General features: G+C 45.1%; 1 protein-coding gene across 4 annotated transcripts in view; it reads left to right on the plus strand.

Moving 5' to 3' along the window:
* Positions 1-16,746, plus strand: part of DIAPH3 (diaphanous related formin 3) — a 1,960,340-nt gene that overhangs the window by 1,437,982 nt on the left and 505,612 nt on the right. For all 4 annotated transcript variants that reach the window (XM_069205304.1, XM_069205305.1, XM_069205302.1 and 1 more), the window contains one exon: positions 6,354-6,519. In XM_069205304.1, coding sequence (XP_069061405.1) covers positions 6,354-6,519 — 166 coding nt within the window. The remainder of the gene's footprint in view (positions 1-6,353; positions 6,520-16,746) is intronic.

A 16,746-nucleotide genomic window follows, 5' to 3' on the forward strand; every position in this document is an offset into this window, starting at 1 on the left:
TTCTCCGACAGGAAGTCGCAGCTCTCTTGGCCAAAGGAGCTATAGAAAAGGTCCCTGTGCCAGAAGTAGGTTGTGGTTGTTATTCCTGCTACTTTTTGATACCAAAAAAGGACAAGGGCTTACGTCCTATCCTAGACTTTCAGGACCTAAACTTCTTCCTCAAGAAGGAGAAATTCAAAATGCTCACCCTGGCTCAGGTTCTGTCTGCCTTGGACCCAGGAGACTGGATGGTAGCGTTGGGCTTGCAGGTCGCTTATTTTCACATCCCCATCCTGCCTGCCCACAGATGTTTCCTACGATTCGTGGTAGGTCACGAGCACTTTCAGTTTATGGTGCTCCTCTTCGGTCTTACCAGTGCCCCTCGGGTGTTCACGAAAGTGATGGCGGTGGTTGTAGCTCATTTGCGCAGGTTAGGGGTCTCAGTCTTCCCCTACCTTGACGACTGGCTGCTGAAGGTGGACTCGCCCAGAAAGTAGTCCCCCCACCTTCAAACTACGGCGAACCTCCTGCACACGCTGGGGTTCACTATAAACGTGCCGAAGTCACACCTGACTCCCTCTCAGTCGCTCCCTTTCATTGGAGCGGTTCTGAACACAGTGCAGTTTGGGGCTTATCTTCCAGAAAAGCAAGTCCAAGACATTCAGGCTATGATGCTGATCTTTCGCCCTCAGTCTTGGGTTTCGGTCAGACTGACTGAGGCTGCTGTGCCTCGTGGCCTCCTGCATCCAGATGGCATATGCAGGCTTTGCAGTGGGACCTGAAGTTCCAATGGGCGCAGCATCAGGGGAATTACTCCGACCTGGTCCAGATATCATAGGGGACTGCGAAAGCCCTGCAGTGGTGGCTTTCGAATCCACGGCACATCCCTCTCCCTTCCCCAACCAGATCTCTCTAAAGTGACAGATGCATCACTTCTGGGTTTGGGCGGCCACATGGGAAAGGCGATGATCAGAGGACTCTGGTCTCCAGCGGAGTCTGGGCTCCATATCAATGTGCTGGGGCTCCGGTTGATCAGGCTTGTGTTGCAAGAATTCCTTCCCTCTCTCAAAGGGCGAGTCGTGCAGGTGTTCACAGACAATACTACCGCCATGTGGTATTGCAACAAACAGGGCGGAGTAGGGTCCTGGAGCCTTTGTCAGGAGGCACTAGGCCTCTGGACATGGCTGGAACATCAGGGCATTACCTTGATGGTTCAACTTCTGGCGGGTTCCCTTAGTATCAGAGTGGTCTAACTCAGACGTCGATGCACAGCCTATCACAAATGGTGTCTCCATCCGGAGGTGGCGCAAGGTCTCTTTCAGCAGTGGCGAGAGCCTTGGTTAGATCTGTTCACCTCTGCAGAGAACGCGCAATGTCAGCTGATTTGCGCGTTGGAGTTTCCAAGTCGGCACTCCCTCGTCTCGAGTGGAACTCCGGCCTTCTTTCCGCCTATACCTCATCTGCCCAGAGTTCTCAAGAAAATCAGGGACGACCGGATCCAAGTCATCTTGGTGGCTCCGGACTGGGCACGGAGGAGTGTATCCAGAGGTATGGAGCATGTCCATCGATCCTCCACTCAGACTGCCTCTTCGGGCGGATCCTCTGTCGTAGCAACAGGGGATGGTTCTTCACCCGAACCTGTCCAACCTCTGCATTCATGCATGCTGATTGAGTGGTGACAGCTGACGGCTTTTGCCAGGCGTCCATCAACCAAAACTGTATACGCCTGTCGTTGGAGTAAATTTGTGGCATGGTGTACCAACAAATCTGTTGATCCCATTTCCACCCCTCTATCCAAGGTTCTTCTGTTCATTCTTTCTTTGGCCGAGCAGGGTTCTGCTTTGGGCACACTTAAAGGATATTTATCTGCCATTTCGTCTTTTCTTTGGCTACCTGATCAGCCCTCACTCTTTAAATCACCTATTGTGAGTAGGTTCCTAAAAGGGCTCACCCATTTATTCCTCGCACTCCATTTATCATGCCTCAGTGGGACCTTAATATTGTACTTAATTATTTGATGTGTGCCCCCTTTGAGCTAATGCATAATTGTCCCTTGCGGCTCCTCTCCTTCAAAACTGTCTTTCTGGTTGCTATCACCTCTGCTCGCAGGGTGACTGAGCTTCAGGACCTTTCCTCAAAACCTCCATACTTGTCAGTACACCCTGACAAAGTAGTGTTGCGCACTAGGGCTTCCTTCCTTCCTAAGGTGGTTACACCCTTTTTATTGTAGGCCCGTCCATCACTCTGCCTACTTTCTACGCACCCCCACATCCTTCCCATGAGGAGGAGAGACTCCACCGTCTGGACCCAAAAAGAACATTGGCGTACTACCACAATCGTACTAAAGATTTCCAGGTGGACGATCAACTCTTTGTTGGGTATGTGGGTGCGAAGAAAGGGAAGGCGGTGCAAAAGCGCACCATCTCTCGATGGGTGCTTCTTTGAATCAAAATGTGCTACGCTTTGGCGATACAGGAACCTCCTGAAGGCTTGCATGCTGATTCCAACAGAGAAACTGCTGCTTCCAGTGCGTTAGCACGCAGAGTTCCTGTTCTGGATATCTGCCAGGCAGCTACTTGGGCGTCCCTGCACATGTTTGCTAAGCACTACCGCCTGGACAGTCAGGTCCTCCGGACGGCTATTTTGGTCGTTCGGTCCTGCAGGACTTCCTAGTATGATCTTGGTTCGCAGCCCACCACCGAGGATGGCATTGCTTGGGTATCTATTCTTAGGTAAGGAATCTGCAACTAGAAGTCTCGGTCAGATGTACAAGTTACTTACCTTCAGTAACGAAATATCTGGTAGAGACATATTCTAGTTGCAGATTCCTTACCGCCCACCCATCCTCCCTGCTTGCAAACTGATTTCTAGGGACAGGGATTCCCCCTTTCAGGTCATTAGATCTGGCACACCAATCTAAGTGTTCTTAGTGGCTCTGCGCTTTGGCATGGAAAGTCGTTAAAAGAAACTGACGTCACTGCGGAAGGGCGGCATCTATATACTACTCCCGATGTCATCACGACGCCAACAACGACCGCGGAGTCGACCGACGCACCCTGCCGACACGAAAGGGTATTGCTCAAAGAAAAATCTCCAGATCCAGCCTAACACCTGGAGTAAATTCTAAAGTAAGGAATCTGCAACTAGAATGTCTCTACCAGATATTTTGTTACCGAAGGTAAGTAACTTGTAGCTCTAGGTCAAATGGATGAAAAGTTTGGGATTTCTGCAGCATGTGTTGCAGTGCACTGGAAGGCCCTATGCAAAGTTTAGCTGGCAATCTTTCAGTTTCTTATTACTTTATTTGGAAGTTAAACTTAAACTAATGAGGTGAAACCTTTGCCCTGACAGTGTTAACATGAAAAATAAAACGATTATGAATACTAACAGAAAAATGTGCTGCATTGCATCTCATTTTGTAGGAAACTGGCACCCTGTTGCAGTAAACCTCCCCCCCCCTCCCCCCACCCCCCGCCCCACCACACACACACACTTTGTGCCTGGTTTCTGGGTGCAAGTTGGAGTGGAGTGGAGTGTGCTGGGATCCTGCTAACCAGGTCCCCAGTGCCAGTGTTCTTTCTCGAAAATTGAAAAGATATTGATACAATTGGCAACATCTTTAGCTTGCACTAAAAGTCCATAGTAGTTGATACTTAGATACCCAGGGCACGGGGTACTAAGGGTAGGTCCTTGAGGGCAGCAGCACAAAATGCAATCCTAAAATGCAAACTCGATGGCACACAGCCTGTGTACCCTGCCCACTACACACTGCATGCAATATAGGTAAGTCACCCCTCTGCCTGGCCTTCCAGTCCTAGGGCAGGGTGCACTATACTATATATGTGGGCATAGATGATTGAGCAATATGCCCCTACTGTGTCTTGGCCAAACCTAGGACTTAGTAAGTGAACAGAGCAGCCATTTTAAATGCATGTGCAGGATACTGGTCAGTATGAGTTTCATAGCTACATGATGGCTACTCTGAAACCTGGGTTGTTTAGTATCAAACAACTCAGAATGCTAAATCTAATCTGATACCAGTATTGGATTTATTGCAAAATGAACCCAGGGGCCACCTTAGAGGGGACCCCTTCAAAGCTAACTAACACTAGCATGGGTGCTGGCAGTTCACAACCAGCCTGCCACCACCAGACAAGATTCTGGAGCCCTGGGGTGAGAGCTCCTGCTCTCTGGGTCCCAGAACAAAGGCACCACCAAACCCTGCCTCTACTGCACCAAGGACTCAACAATTGTCACTGAGGGGTTGCTCGGACATAGGATGGGGTCTAAATATCCCCAGAGGACCTCCACTCTTCTAAAAATTGTCAAAGATCTCCCTCCAGAGTGAAGTCATCACTCTCCTGCAACCAATATCAAAAGGCCAGTGAAGTCGAGTTCTCTGACTGGCTGCTGACCAAGGAAACAGATGCCGCAACCAGACCAAATTTCACCCGATGGAAAATGAGGACAAAACCTGCAACTGTGCCAATTTTGGTGGCACTACGACTTCCAGTGGCTGAACCGTCCAATAGCCCCAGGTTTTGGTCACTCATCATTGAACACCAGGAAGGAAAGTCCATTCCGGACTCCTAAAGGACCAGGAAGAAATCCTAGTCGAGGGACTTCAGGAACCACCCACCAGAATGGCCCTGCTGACCTGCAAATGACCCTCAAAGTGACCTACCTCCTGCTTCCAAGGGCACCATTGCGCACAGCTCTTGGCTCATCTCTCTGCTCTGCACCGGGCCTCTCTAGGCCCTGCACCGGAGAACCAGCTGTGCTCTAATGGTCCCTACCCCTTGCTACCTCTGCACTCCAAGCGGATTCACCTGACTTACTTCAAAGTCCAGCAGTGCATTGATTTTCCAAGTGGTCCCCTAGAGTGGTCCTGCACCAGCTCCATGGAATTTTCAGCAGCTCTTCCCGCCAAAACCGGGAACCGCCAGAACTACTCCGGCTGGCTCACAGGACATCCTGACTGCCTTGAGCTAGGAACAAAAGGAGACATTGGTAAACACATTGCATAATTTCATATGCATTTTTAAAGTTTTCTCCCATTGATTCGTATGATGTGTAATTAGGCATAAAAAGATTATTTTTGCTAAACTTTGAAAAGTCATAACTTAAAAGAGTACTTAACCAATTTGGATGATCTTGGTCTTAAAAATGTTATAAAAATCTGAAGTATGTTTGTAAATTGGTCTTGAGTTAAACCTTTGAGTGTGTCTTCATTTATTGATACTGTGAGTACAACAAATGCTTTGCAGTAAGCCAAGATTAGCCTAACTGCTCAACAAGCTATCATAAAAATGAAAGCATTAGATGGTCTAGTTTTCACCTCTGTAAACCAACGTGTGGTTACTGAGACACTGTGCACAGTGGGCCCAGATGTGCACACTACATAGAGAGCCAGCCTCCTGCAAATTTGCCATTTCTTGTCGCGTAATTAGGTTCATAATTCCATTGGCCCTGATTTAAGTGGACAGCAACACTGCTGCCTCTCTTTGGAGCTCCGTAGCACTAAGGTCTCAGGTTTGTGCTCTGTTTTTTTTTTTTTTTTTATATATATATAAGAGGAAGAGGGGAAGGGGTGTGTGGCTGCCTACTGGAGCGATGGTGCCCTTGTTATGGGTTAATCAATGAATTCTGAACCCCCACTGAAGTAATGTTTTGACGCCAAGATACTTTCCCATTTGTCCCTCAAAATGCAGGCGCCGACCGGGAGCGACGTAGCTCTCCATATCTGATAACAAAGGGCTGGGGAGTAGAATATTTGCACCAGTCTGTTCCAGTTTAAAATGGTTTATTCATGAAGCAGGGAGGGCGCATCCTCTCAGGTGCAGCTCCCAACATAAGCTGTCGAGACCTGGAAATTCATGCACATGAAAACCCCGCAACAGGACACTTAGTAAACCACAGTGGCACACCTCCCAGCGGCACACCTCCCAGCACTGTGTGAGTGCTGGTGCTGGTTGTGAGCATTTTGATTGTGTTTTAGGCTACACTTGAGCCTGTTCTCCACAAAAAGGCAGGTGTAGTGAATGGGTTTGTTGGACTCTGGCTAGACGGCATTTAAGGGAATCGCTGGTTTGATTTGTTAATTGCAAACCGTGTTCCCTTCTTCGCGCCCTCCCCCCCCCCCTTCTAATTTTGGCATTTTGGGGTGATGTCGTTATCAATCTAATATTGTTATTTGAGAAAATATAACGTAAATGTACAGGATGTGATCTGTTCTGAGAGATTTGGCGCAGTAGATTGTACCGAATTGTAGCTTTGTCTTGAGATTTTTTTATCTGCAGAAAATATATTGGTACCCATTTTGAAAAAAAGATGAAACTCCAAAAAAGAAATGTTTGGAACTTAACATTCGCTTACAGCTTTGCTGTCTCCGTTAGAGAAAATTACAAGAAACTATCCAGAATGCACGTCAACATGGAAAAGCTGTATCAGGCGGTCACGGAGTACTATGTGGTAGATCCAAAGAAAGTGTCTGTGGAGGAGTTTTTCACTGACTTGAATAACTTCAGGACTATGTTCATGGTAGGTCTGAGTTGTCTTGTTACAGGAAATTGATTTTTCTTGATTCGTATATTTCTCCATTTCAGCGCTTTCTTTAACTGAATATTTTCCTGCTGGAAACCTGTAACCCTGCTGTTTTCATTTCAATACTTCCCTGCCTTTTCTTAGAATTGACTCTAGGAAAACTTCTCTTTAATTGCATATGTTGATTTTTTTACGGCTAAAAGCAGGGTTTATTTGACGTTGCTATGAATACAATCAAACAATCCGAGATTGGAAGCCACACGTCAGCATGAAATGAGAGTTGAAATTAGTTTCTTTAGTCAATAAAGAACTCCTGTTGTCTAATCACAGAAAAAAGACTTTTTTCTTTGTAAGATTTAAATGTAGCACTTCATGTGCAATTTTACTTCGTATTTTCTTTGCAACGAATAAGGTTTTTTTTTATGTCCAGTAGTTTAGAGAAAACATTCATTTCGTGAATAAAGTAACCAGGACAATATAGACTAAACTGCATTCTGTATGGAATCTATCTTTCCCGTTAGAATTACTTAATATAACAATGATTTGGAATCGATGTGACTGTGTGTTACTGTAAAATGTTCTAGTGATTTGGGGTTTTGCCCTTTGCTTGATTAAGGAAGAATCTGTCTTCCAAGTGCTGATTTTTAAAAAAATGTTTTTACATTTCTGATGACTGCATCTTCCCACAGGCTTCTCACCTAATGAATACTCCTTCAAGGTTTTTAGACTGGTCCAGAAAATCCTGTGTGCAGCAGTGACTCCTTAGCACTACCAGGTGGTGCCTCAAGGTTACTGCCATGACTCCTCCGAATGTGACATCACGCGGGTATATTAGGTACCTACTGATACGCTAAAGTCACTTTCAGTTTTTCCATGCCTCATGGATGCAGCCTGGAGCTCTCCGTCCTTTACAGAATTCCTAAGCCTTCAACAGTGACTATATCAGATGTCTCCTAATTGGTGCTATGTGAAGACTCTCACTATGACCGAATGTGGTGTCTGAGGTTTTGCAGGATACCACAACCAGTGACTTTGGCACTTCCAGGAACCCAGTTTCTGAGGTGGTTAAGACTCAGAAGCAGTGGTGCTCTCCAAAGGTGAGTCATCTTCCAGCAAACATTCGCCAATGAGACCTTTCCATGATAAAAAAGTGCCATAGAAAGAAATAGTTCCCAGGTCTGTCTGAGGTTTCAACCCTCAGTTGGTAAAGGTTTTTTGGTTAGCAATTCTGGATCTTTTCAGGGTGTCTCCTCCATCCTCTGTTACTTTCCAAGGTGTGCGGGTCTTTCCATGTGGGTCTGACCCAGATGCTGCAATTCACCTAGCGTCAGGGCTGCTGCGAACCCTCAGTCTTTCCCTTCCTCGATGACAAGCTATTGAAGGCAAGCTCACCATAGTTAGTCATGGACCAACTCCACATGACAGCGAACCTCTTGACATCATTGGGGCTAACAATTAACCTGCTGAAGTCACACCTTACTCCTTGACTTAGGCTCCCCTTAATTGGTGCCATCCTGTATATTGTGCACTTTCAAGTCTTTGCTCCAGACCAACAAGTCTAGTACATTCAGCTTATGATCTTGATATTTCAGCATCTGTCCTGGGTCTTCTTAAGGATGACTCTGAGGCTTCTTGACCTCCTAGCTTCCTGCATCCTTCTTGCCGACCATGCCACGTGGCACATGTGAACTTTTCAGTGGAACTTGAAATGTCAGTGGGCCAAACGCCAAGTGATTCTTTCTAGTTCCTTCTAGGTGTTAGAGGAGACTGCAAAAGGCCTGCAGTAGTGGGTGCTTGACTTCAACAGGACCAGAGCTAACCCTTTTCCTTGCCCCACCCAGAGTTGACATTGGTGAAGGATGCATCACTACTGGGTTTGGGAGGTCATTTGGGAGAAGTGGTGATCAGAAGACTCTGGTCTCTGGAGGAAACCTGCCTTCACATTAATTGCTGGAGATGCAAGCACTTTGCTTAGTTTCGAAGGCCTTATTGTCCTCCATCAATGGACAGCTGGTGCAGGTGCTCACGGACAACACCACTGCCTTGTCATAGTGCAACAAGTAGGACAGGGTGGGGTTTTGGGTCTTGTGCCAAGATGCTCTATGCCTCTGGAGCTGGCTGCACTATTAGGGGATTTCTGTGGTGATACACCACCTCGCAGGACCGTTAACCGCCAGGGTGGACAAACTCAGCCGGTGGCAACTAGTTGATCACAAATGGCAGTTACTTACGGAGGTGTCACCGGACATCTTTCAACAATGGGGAGAACCTTTGCTCTATCACTTTGCCACTGAAAAGAGCATGAAATGTCAGCACTTTTAGGCACTGCAGTTTCCAAGTCAGCTCTCTCTCGTAAGCACATTCCCTTTAGGGTGAAGCACGAGACTCATGTCTGCCTTCCTACCACAACCACTACTGCCCTAAGTTCTGAAGAAGATCATGAACAACCGGTCGTAAGGCATTCCAGTGGCACCGTATTGAACTAGGAGAGTGTTTGTATGCAAAACTCCTGGGGTTGAGCATCTGTCTTCCAATAAGACTTCCATTATGGGAGGACCTCTTGTCGCAGCAGCAAGGCAGGGTCCTGCACCCAAACTTGAGCTATCTAAACCTCAGTGCACAGAGATTGAGCAGCAGCAGTTAATGCGCTGTGATCTTCATCCCGAGGTCAATACAGATAGACCAAGGCACACAGAGAGGTAAAAGTTCTTCGATGTTTCTGGGACACAAGTAAAGCCCAAGTATTGTAAATCCAGAGGTGAAGAGTAAAAGCGATGAATCCAAGTTGTTGATATATTAGAGTCTTTATTCGCAGGTATAGGTTTGTGTCGTCTTACAGGAAACAGCCAACACGTGTTTCGTCACGCAAGTGACTTTATCAAGGCTGTAAAGAAGTAATAGAAACATACCGATATGTACAATTGGTCTGAAGGTATGTACTAATTAAGTGTTAGAGACATAGTGGTGAGCCCATAATCCGCTAAGGAAAGATGCATGTGCGATTGTAAACACGTGAGTAAGGTTTCATGCGGCATGGCACAGTATATGTTGTCGTAAACGCTAAAGACCAAGTGCAAGTTACAACAAAGACTATAATCAGTGATTTAGGTGTAGAGAACGTCTATGGTGGGTATTTGGTGAACCGAATATTGGTGAATTAGGTGCCAAAGAGATAAAGAAGTAGTGATGACAGTGCTAGTAGAGTAGGGTTGGTAAAGCCAGGTGAGTAGGTATACACGAGGTATCCCTTAAAAAGTGGTAAAGAAATGGATAGAAAGTTGGGTACCAGATAGGAATACAGTTAAGATAAGAGAGGAACGTGCTTGGTGGTAATGATGGAGCTTGTGCAAAGGTACTCAGTAGTGAGACCCTACCTGGGCCCGTCCGGCCAGGTGCAGAAGACAGCAGTGAGTTCAGAAAGGCAAAAAATACGATGGTCAGTCCCGGGTGGGACTGCCGCGGGTGTGCGGTGATCCCAGTAGTCAAAAGGCTGGTGCTAACGAGGCCCTGATAAGCCCGAAGTATTGATCCTGGTTGGAGAAAACGTATGAATAAAATTACTAAAGGTTGGGACCTCCAAGTAGGACTGCGTGTACAGCGAATCTAACGAGAGGTGTGACAACAGGGGAGGACCCAGATCCCAAATGTAACTGATTATGGACAATGCACACAGGACCGCCGTCAGATGGGTTTCAAGGTGGCTGTAAGGTGATCCAGAAGTATGAGGCCGGGGCCCAATAGTGGCATTAATTGCTAGCGTGTGCAGAGACCTAAGCGTGATACCGGGCACGTCCAACATAGTTAAAATGGAGCATGTCCAAGCTGGAGGCCAATATGTAAATCGCCTCGAGCAATCATACAACGGTACTTAGTAATTTAAGTACAGGCGCACGCGAGAACCGCGTTTAAGCGGGAGCGGAGTGTTGGTTTGTATGTCAATAGTTGATAATAAGTGGCGACGGGCTTGACTGCTAACAAAAGGATAACGGTCCAACATTGGAAGATCCCCCAAACAGTGGAAAAATGTTGAAAAGGGTTCCCGAATACCTGAAATTCAGTAAGGTAGCGTCCAGTCCATCACGCGAGGCGAGTCTGTATGCTCGATGTCGCGCGATCTATTTGAGCCGACTCTCGGTTAGAAAAAATAGAGGACGGACTGTTTTTTACAATGGTGTCGGGGTGGAAAGTAAAGAACACAGGAGAAGGACGGAAACTATGGCGGCCATATTAGAAAGAGAAAATTATTAAAGTCAGAGATAGTAAAAAAGTATGAGAGACGATTGGGAAGAAGGAAAGGTAACAAGCGATCAAGAGCAAGTAGGTGAATATTGGGCCTTGATATAATGGCAACAGTGTGGGGAAAGGTAGCGTATTGAGTGGGAGTTGGAAAGTGAAAAATGGGATTGATGTGGTGTGTAAAGACACCCAAGAGGGTTGTGCGACGTACTGGAAAAAACTGTAATAGGGGAAGGTAGAGCTAGGAAAAATGGCCCGTTTATGCTATTCATCCTTAAAGGACACAAACTGTGATTCGGGCGTCACATTGTACAGGGTAGTGACTTAGCAGCACAACAGAAAAATATAGACAATGTAGAGGCGAAAGGCAGTAGAAGAGTTGAAAAACACATGGTACTGTAGACATGTTAGGGAAAGCAACCAGATGCTTGATAACAGCAATAATAGGATAACAACAAATTAGCGAGGTAACTTTGAACTAGTGAGAACGTACGATACATAAGGAAAATACAGTCAGATGACAAGTGGAGCTGGTGCCAAAAATACATCCTAGGGCATTCTAAAACAAATTAGACAGAACAATGCAAATCAAATGAGAGAAAATAAACAGTGATGTATGTCAAAGAATACAGATATTTGTATCATTAGTTGTGAAAACATTTCATGCGAGGAAGTAATGTAATTCATGGTCGGTGTTAAGTCCAAATTCAACTGCACGGAGTTTGAGAATCCATTTGGCCTCGCACTTGCGGAGGTCCCTGGTTCTATCACCCAGTCTGGGTGATCCTGTGACCTGAGCAATCCCGTGGAATTTGATGTTAAGTATGTCTCTTTCCCCATGTGTGGTGTTGAAATGAACAGCCAGCGGGTATGCATTGTTGTTGTTTCTGATAGCCCTAATGTGTTCCTGAATACGTTCTTTGAGTGGGCGTATGGTACTGCCAATATAGATGCGGCCACATGCACAGATGATACAGTACACAGTGTATCTAGTGTTACAGTTGATGAAGCTCCTAACAGTATATACCATCCTGGTATTGTAAGAGAAAGAAGTGGTTTTGTTGAGAGCCATTTGGCATGAAATACAACCACCACATTTGAAGAATCCATTGGGTTTGGTAGGAATCCATATTGAAGGGCATGTATGTGTGTGGGGCATGAGAAAGCTGGGGCATAGGATGTTCCTAAGGGTGCGTCCCCTGCTGTGAGTCATGGTAGGGGCGTTGTTGATGTAGTTTCTAAGACCTGAGTCTAGGAGTAGTAAATGCCAGTGTCGTTTGAGGATGTGGAGCACAGTTTTACTAGCAGGGCTGAATTGAGTGATGAAGGAAACAGGACGTTTGTTAGATGTTTTAGGCGTTTTTTTGGGGCCTCTGATGAGAAGCGAGTGTTGGTCAATAGAGGATACGCGTTTGGAAGCCGTTGATATAAGCTTGTCAGTGTACCCACGTGCTTGGAAGCGGCGTGTCAGATTCTTCAGTTCGTGTTTGAAGATGTCAGTGTCGGTGCAGTTTCGTCGAATTCTGATCATTTCCCCATAGGGAATCGCTTTGATTTGTGTCAGTGGATGGGCACTATGCGCATGTAAGATAGAGTTGCAGGCTGTTGGTTTTCTGTATAACCTGGAGGTAATTCTATTGTTGGTAGTGTATAGGAGAAGGTCAAGGAACTCAATTTGAGTACGGTCCGCCTTATGTGTGAAGGTAAGATTGTAGTCATTGGTGTTAAGGTGGACTATAAGAGTGTCAAGATCAGGGATATTGCCTGTCCAGATTGTCAGGATATCATCAATGTACCTTCCCCAAAACAAGATGTGTTGAGTAATGTGTGCCGGGCACTTAGACCAAAGGTGAAACTTTTCGAATTGCCCCATGTACAGATTGGCATATGATGGAGAGAATTTGGCACCCATCGCTACCCCCTGGCATTGTCGGTACCATTTGCCATTATGTAAGAACACATTGTTTTCAAGAACCAAGCGCGTCAGATCGAGGAGCATCATTGTGTGTTCGTACAGGGTAGCATCGCGTGAGATGAGAGTCTTTGAGAGCATCTCCAGACCCTTTTCCAGGGGGATTGAGGTGTACAGAGAACTGACATCCAAACTGACGAACATACAGTCATCATTCCATTCTATGTCCTCAAGTTGGCATAGGAGATCCCTGGTATCCTGAATGTAAGAGGGAAGATTCCGGACCATAGGTTGTAGAAAGGAGTCAATATACTCAGAGATGTGTTCTGTGGGAGAACCGATTCCTGAGATAATAGGTCTGCCTTGTGGGAAGCTGCCTTGTTTGTGTACTTTTGGTAGAACGTAAATGCAAGGTGCTCGCGGTGCTGTCACATAAAGGTATTTAAACTCCTGATCGGATATGAGACAGTTGTTTTTCCAATGGGTCAGTTTACTCTCAATTAGTGTGGTGATGTAAGGAAGAGGGTTAGTGTGGATTGTAATGTAAGCCCGTGTGTCTTCAAGTTGTCTGTTTATTTCAGAGATATAGTCAGATCTATCCATCACCACTACGTTGCCCCCTTTGTCAGCTTCCTTGATGACTAAGTCTGTGCGTTTGGAAAGACTTTGTAGGGCTAAGATTTCTTTCTGTGTCAAATTGTTGTTACGTCTGTACGTACACGTCCCGAGTTTGTCCTCGAGCTGGAAGAGGTCGGTACTGACTGCCTTGTAAAAGACGTCAATGCAGTTGTCAGGTGGTAGTGTCGGCATAAAGGTGGATTTAGGTCTGAGTCCACTGTTCAGATCCAAATTGGAAGGAACATCGAGTTGGATTAATAGTTCGTCCAGACAGTTGGAGGACAGTGAAGGGTTATCTAGTGAGAGTATTGTCTGTACATCTTGCAAATCCTTAATGGATCTGTTGCACGGTGGTGTTGGGTTAGGTAGATCCTTGTTGGGTGCTATTTTGTTGTGAAAGAATTTTTTAAGTTTGAGATTACGTATGAATTTAAAAAGATCAATGTGTATGTTGGTGTAATTAGGCGTGGAAGTAGGACAGAAGCCCAGTCCTTTTTTCAGAACATTTATTTCATGTATAGACAGACAAGCGCTAGAAAGGTTAATAACCTGTACAGAGTTATCTAGTGCGGTTGACGTAGCCTGATCTGATATGCTACTCAAGACTTCTGAGTTTTTGAGGTGGAGCGAGTTGTCACTCCCTCTCTTGTGTTTATTGTTCCGTCTGAGCCCTCCCCTACGGGTGTGTTTCTGTTTAGACCTAATCTGTTGAAATTCTGCCGTATCCCTTTTCTGTATCGGCCTAGTTCCTCTAAAAAAGCATTTGGTTGGTGAGAGGCATTTGGACGGGTAGTGTTGTCAGAGGACCTGTCCAAGGACAAGCCCGTGCTGTCACTAGAGAGATTGGAGACGTCAGAAAGACTATCGGAGATGGACTCACCCGGAGTGTTGATTCTAGCCAATTTGTTGGTGGTTTCCCTATTGACCTGATCAAACTTGCGTGCAAATGTGTAAATTCTTCCACTACTATAGTCATTCTCGTCCCTAATGAGCTTTCTCATCTTTTTATCTTTTACATATAGTTGGTATCCATTCAGGATGTCTTTCATAATGGCATAGTTCTTATTGGTTGCTTCAGTAAGGTTGAGATTCTTGATCTCCTCCTCTAGTGAAGCAATATCCAAAAGTAATTTGTTTCGTTTTCTGTCGGCATGTTTAATGAGTATGTTAATCATGCCGAAAGAGGTAGAGGATATGAGATGTTCCCATTCTCCCAGTAGGTCAGGGTCTAAGTCTTCAAATGAGGGAAATATTATGACACGTAGTCCCCTCGGGACTTGTTTTATTTCTAAGTAACGTTTGAGAGTTGTAATGTCCCACCAGCGAGCTAGTTCCTGTTTCCTAAGTCTCTCAAGTTTAATGAATTTATGTTTAAGCCCCTCTTTGGGTGGTGCAGAATTGGTACTGCGTGTGGTAATTGATTTCCTTGAGAACAATTCAGCAGCCAAAATGTCTCGGTTATCGTCAAAAGATGCCATGCCTAAGAGTTTAATGAAGAGTACGTCTTGGAAGTAAACCACAACTGTTGGTGCAAAATGTGTTAAAGTTGGCGGAGTGCAGCTATACCACAATGGAGGCAAGACCAAGCCAGAGACAAAAAATACAAGGGTAGTGCGTGGTAAGAAAGCCGCACTTCCGTTCCGTTACAGTTCTTGTTTGAGCAACAAAGTGAGTCCGATAAGAGAAAGAAGGTGCCACTCGGTCAGGTGCCCCACTACCCTGTTGGGCACAAAGAGTTGTGTACCAGGGTACACAATGACAATGAATACAGATAGACCAAGGCACACAGAGAGGTAAAAGTTCTTCGATGTTTCTGGGACACAAGTAAAGCCCAACTATTGTAAATCCAGAGGTGAAGAGTAAAAGCGATGAATCCAAGTTGTTGATCTTCATCCCGAGGTCGTTGATGTCAGTTTGGAAGTAGGCATCCTTCACAAAATTTGTGTATGTACAGCGATGGGAAAAACAATGTGATGTGGTGCTGTACCCACCAATAAAGCCTGATGGAGGCAAAACTGTTGCATATGTTGGGGTTTGTTTTTGGGCCAGCGAGGTCTTGTTCGGGGCAAAGGTAAAGATTACCTGTCAGCCTTTTTACTTTTGCCGGTTCAGCCATCCTTTTTTAAATCAAAGGTTGTGATTTAGGCACCCTGTTTTCCGTTTTTACTGATTTTTTACAGATAAGTACAGGCAGAAAACCATTTATTTTCATGTTTGTATTCATTTTTAAGTGTAGATAAAACCAGAAATTGGGTTGCTGTTTGAGTGATTTTATATACTGTCAGTTATGACTGCCAGGCCAGTAGCTGTGCAGGTTAATAGTAAGGAGTTTACAAAAAGTAATGGAATTTTCATTTTAGAGTCTTAAACAGCAGTAGATATGCATGACGTTAATAACAACATTTGCATGCCTTCATATAAGTGAATTGATTTGTTATTTGTGAGTGTCCATATCTTTCAAACCTGTCAGGCATTCAATCATGAGTGCTCATTCATTGGTTAAATAAATGTGGAAAGATATTACTTTCCACTTCATTTTTCACAAAAAGCAAAATAAATATGGATAATTACAGATAAAATTATTTTAAAATTAGCATGGGAAAATACAGCTGGAAATGTAAAAAAAAAAAAAAAAAAACATAAAACCGGGAGCCTCAGTTGTGATGCATTTTCAGAAAGTTTACATTACATTTTTTCAAGTAAACCCTTTGTGATGCCACAGTGGGTCTTAAATATGTTTATCATGTTTCTAATACGTACCCCTTTTGCACTGTTTCACAGTCATCCATTGTACCTCCTAACTTTCAGTCCAGCCTTGCTATAGCAGTTTTTTGACAAGCTATTGTTAAAGACTCAATGTACATTCCTACCAAATGTGTTGATGCCTTTTCATGTTGGAGAAGTCATCACACTTCAGACTTTCTTTGTTCCGCCTCTTCCCTCGAAAAAGGAAAAGTGACTCATCATTCAGACCCGAAGAGAGCACTCATTTTCTACACTGTACTAAAGAATATCGAGTGGATGATCATCTCTTTGTGGGGTTCTCTGGGACGAAGACGGCCAAGTCTGTGTGGAAACAGACCATCTGACAACAGATAATGCTCTGCATTAAGATGTGCTATGCATTCCCTAAGAAGCAGCCTTAAGAAGGCCCAATGGCCCATTTCACCAGGGCCATGGCTACCACTGCATTGGCATAAGGAGTGCCTGTCCTGCATATTTGTCAGGCAGCTATGTGGGTGTCATTGCACATGTTCACAAAGGAAGACTGCCTCAACAATCAGGTCCGTTGAAATGGGCAGTTTGCCCACTCGATCCTGGAGGACATTAGCCTGATCCATTCCACTGACCCACCGCCTTAGGAAGTACTGATTTGATATCTGCTCACAAGGTAAGAAGTTTGCGGTTAGAAGTATCCATCAGAAGAACAACTTACTTACCTTTGGGAACCTTCTTTC

This window comes from Pleurodeles waltl, chromosome 8 (assembly GCF_031143425.1).
Source record: "Pleurodeles waltl isolate 20211129_DDA chromosome 8, aPleWal1.hap1.20221129, whole genome shotgun sequence".
Classification (NCBI taxonomy): domain Eukaryota; kingdom Metazoa; phylum Chordata; class Amphibia; order Caudata; family Salamandridae; genus Pleurodeles; species Pleurodeles waltl.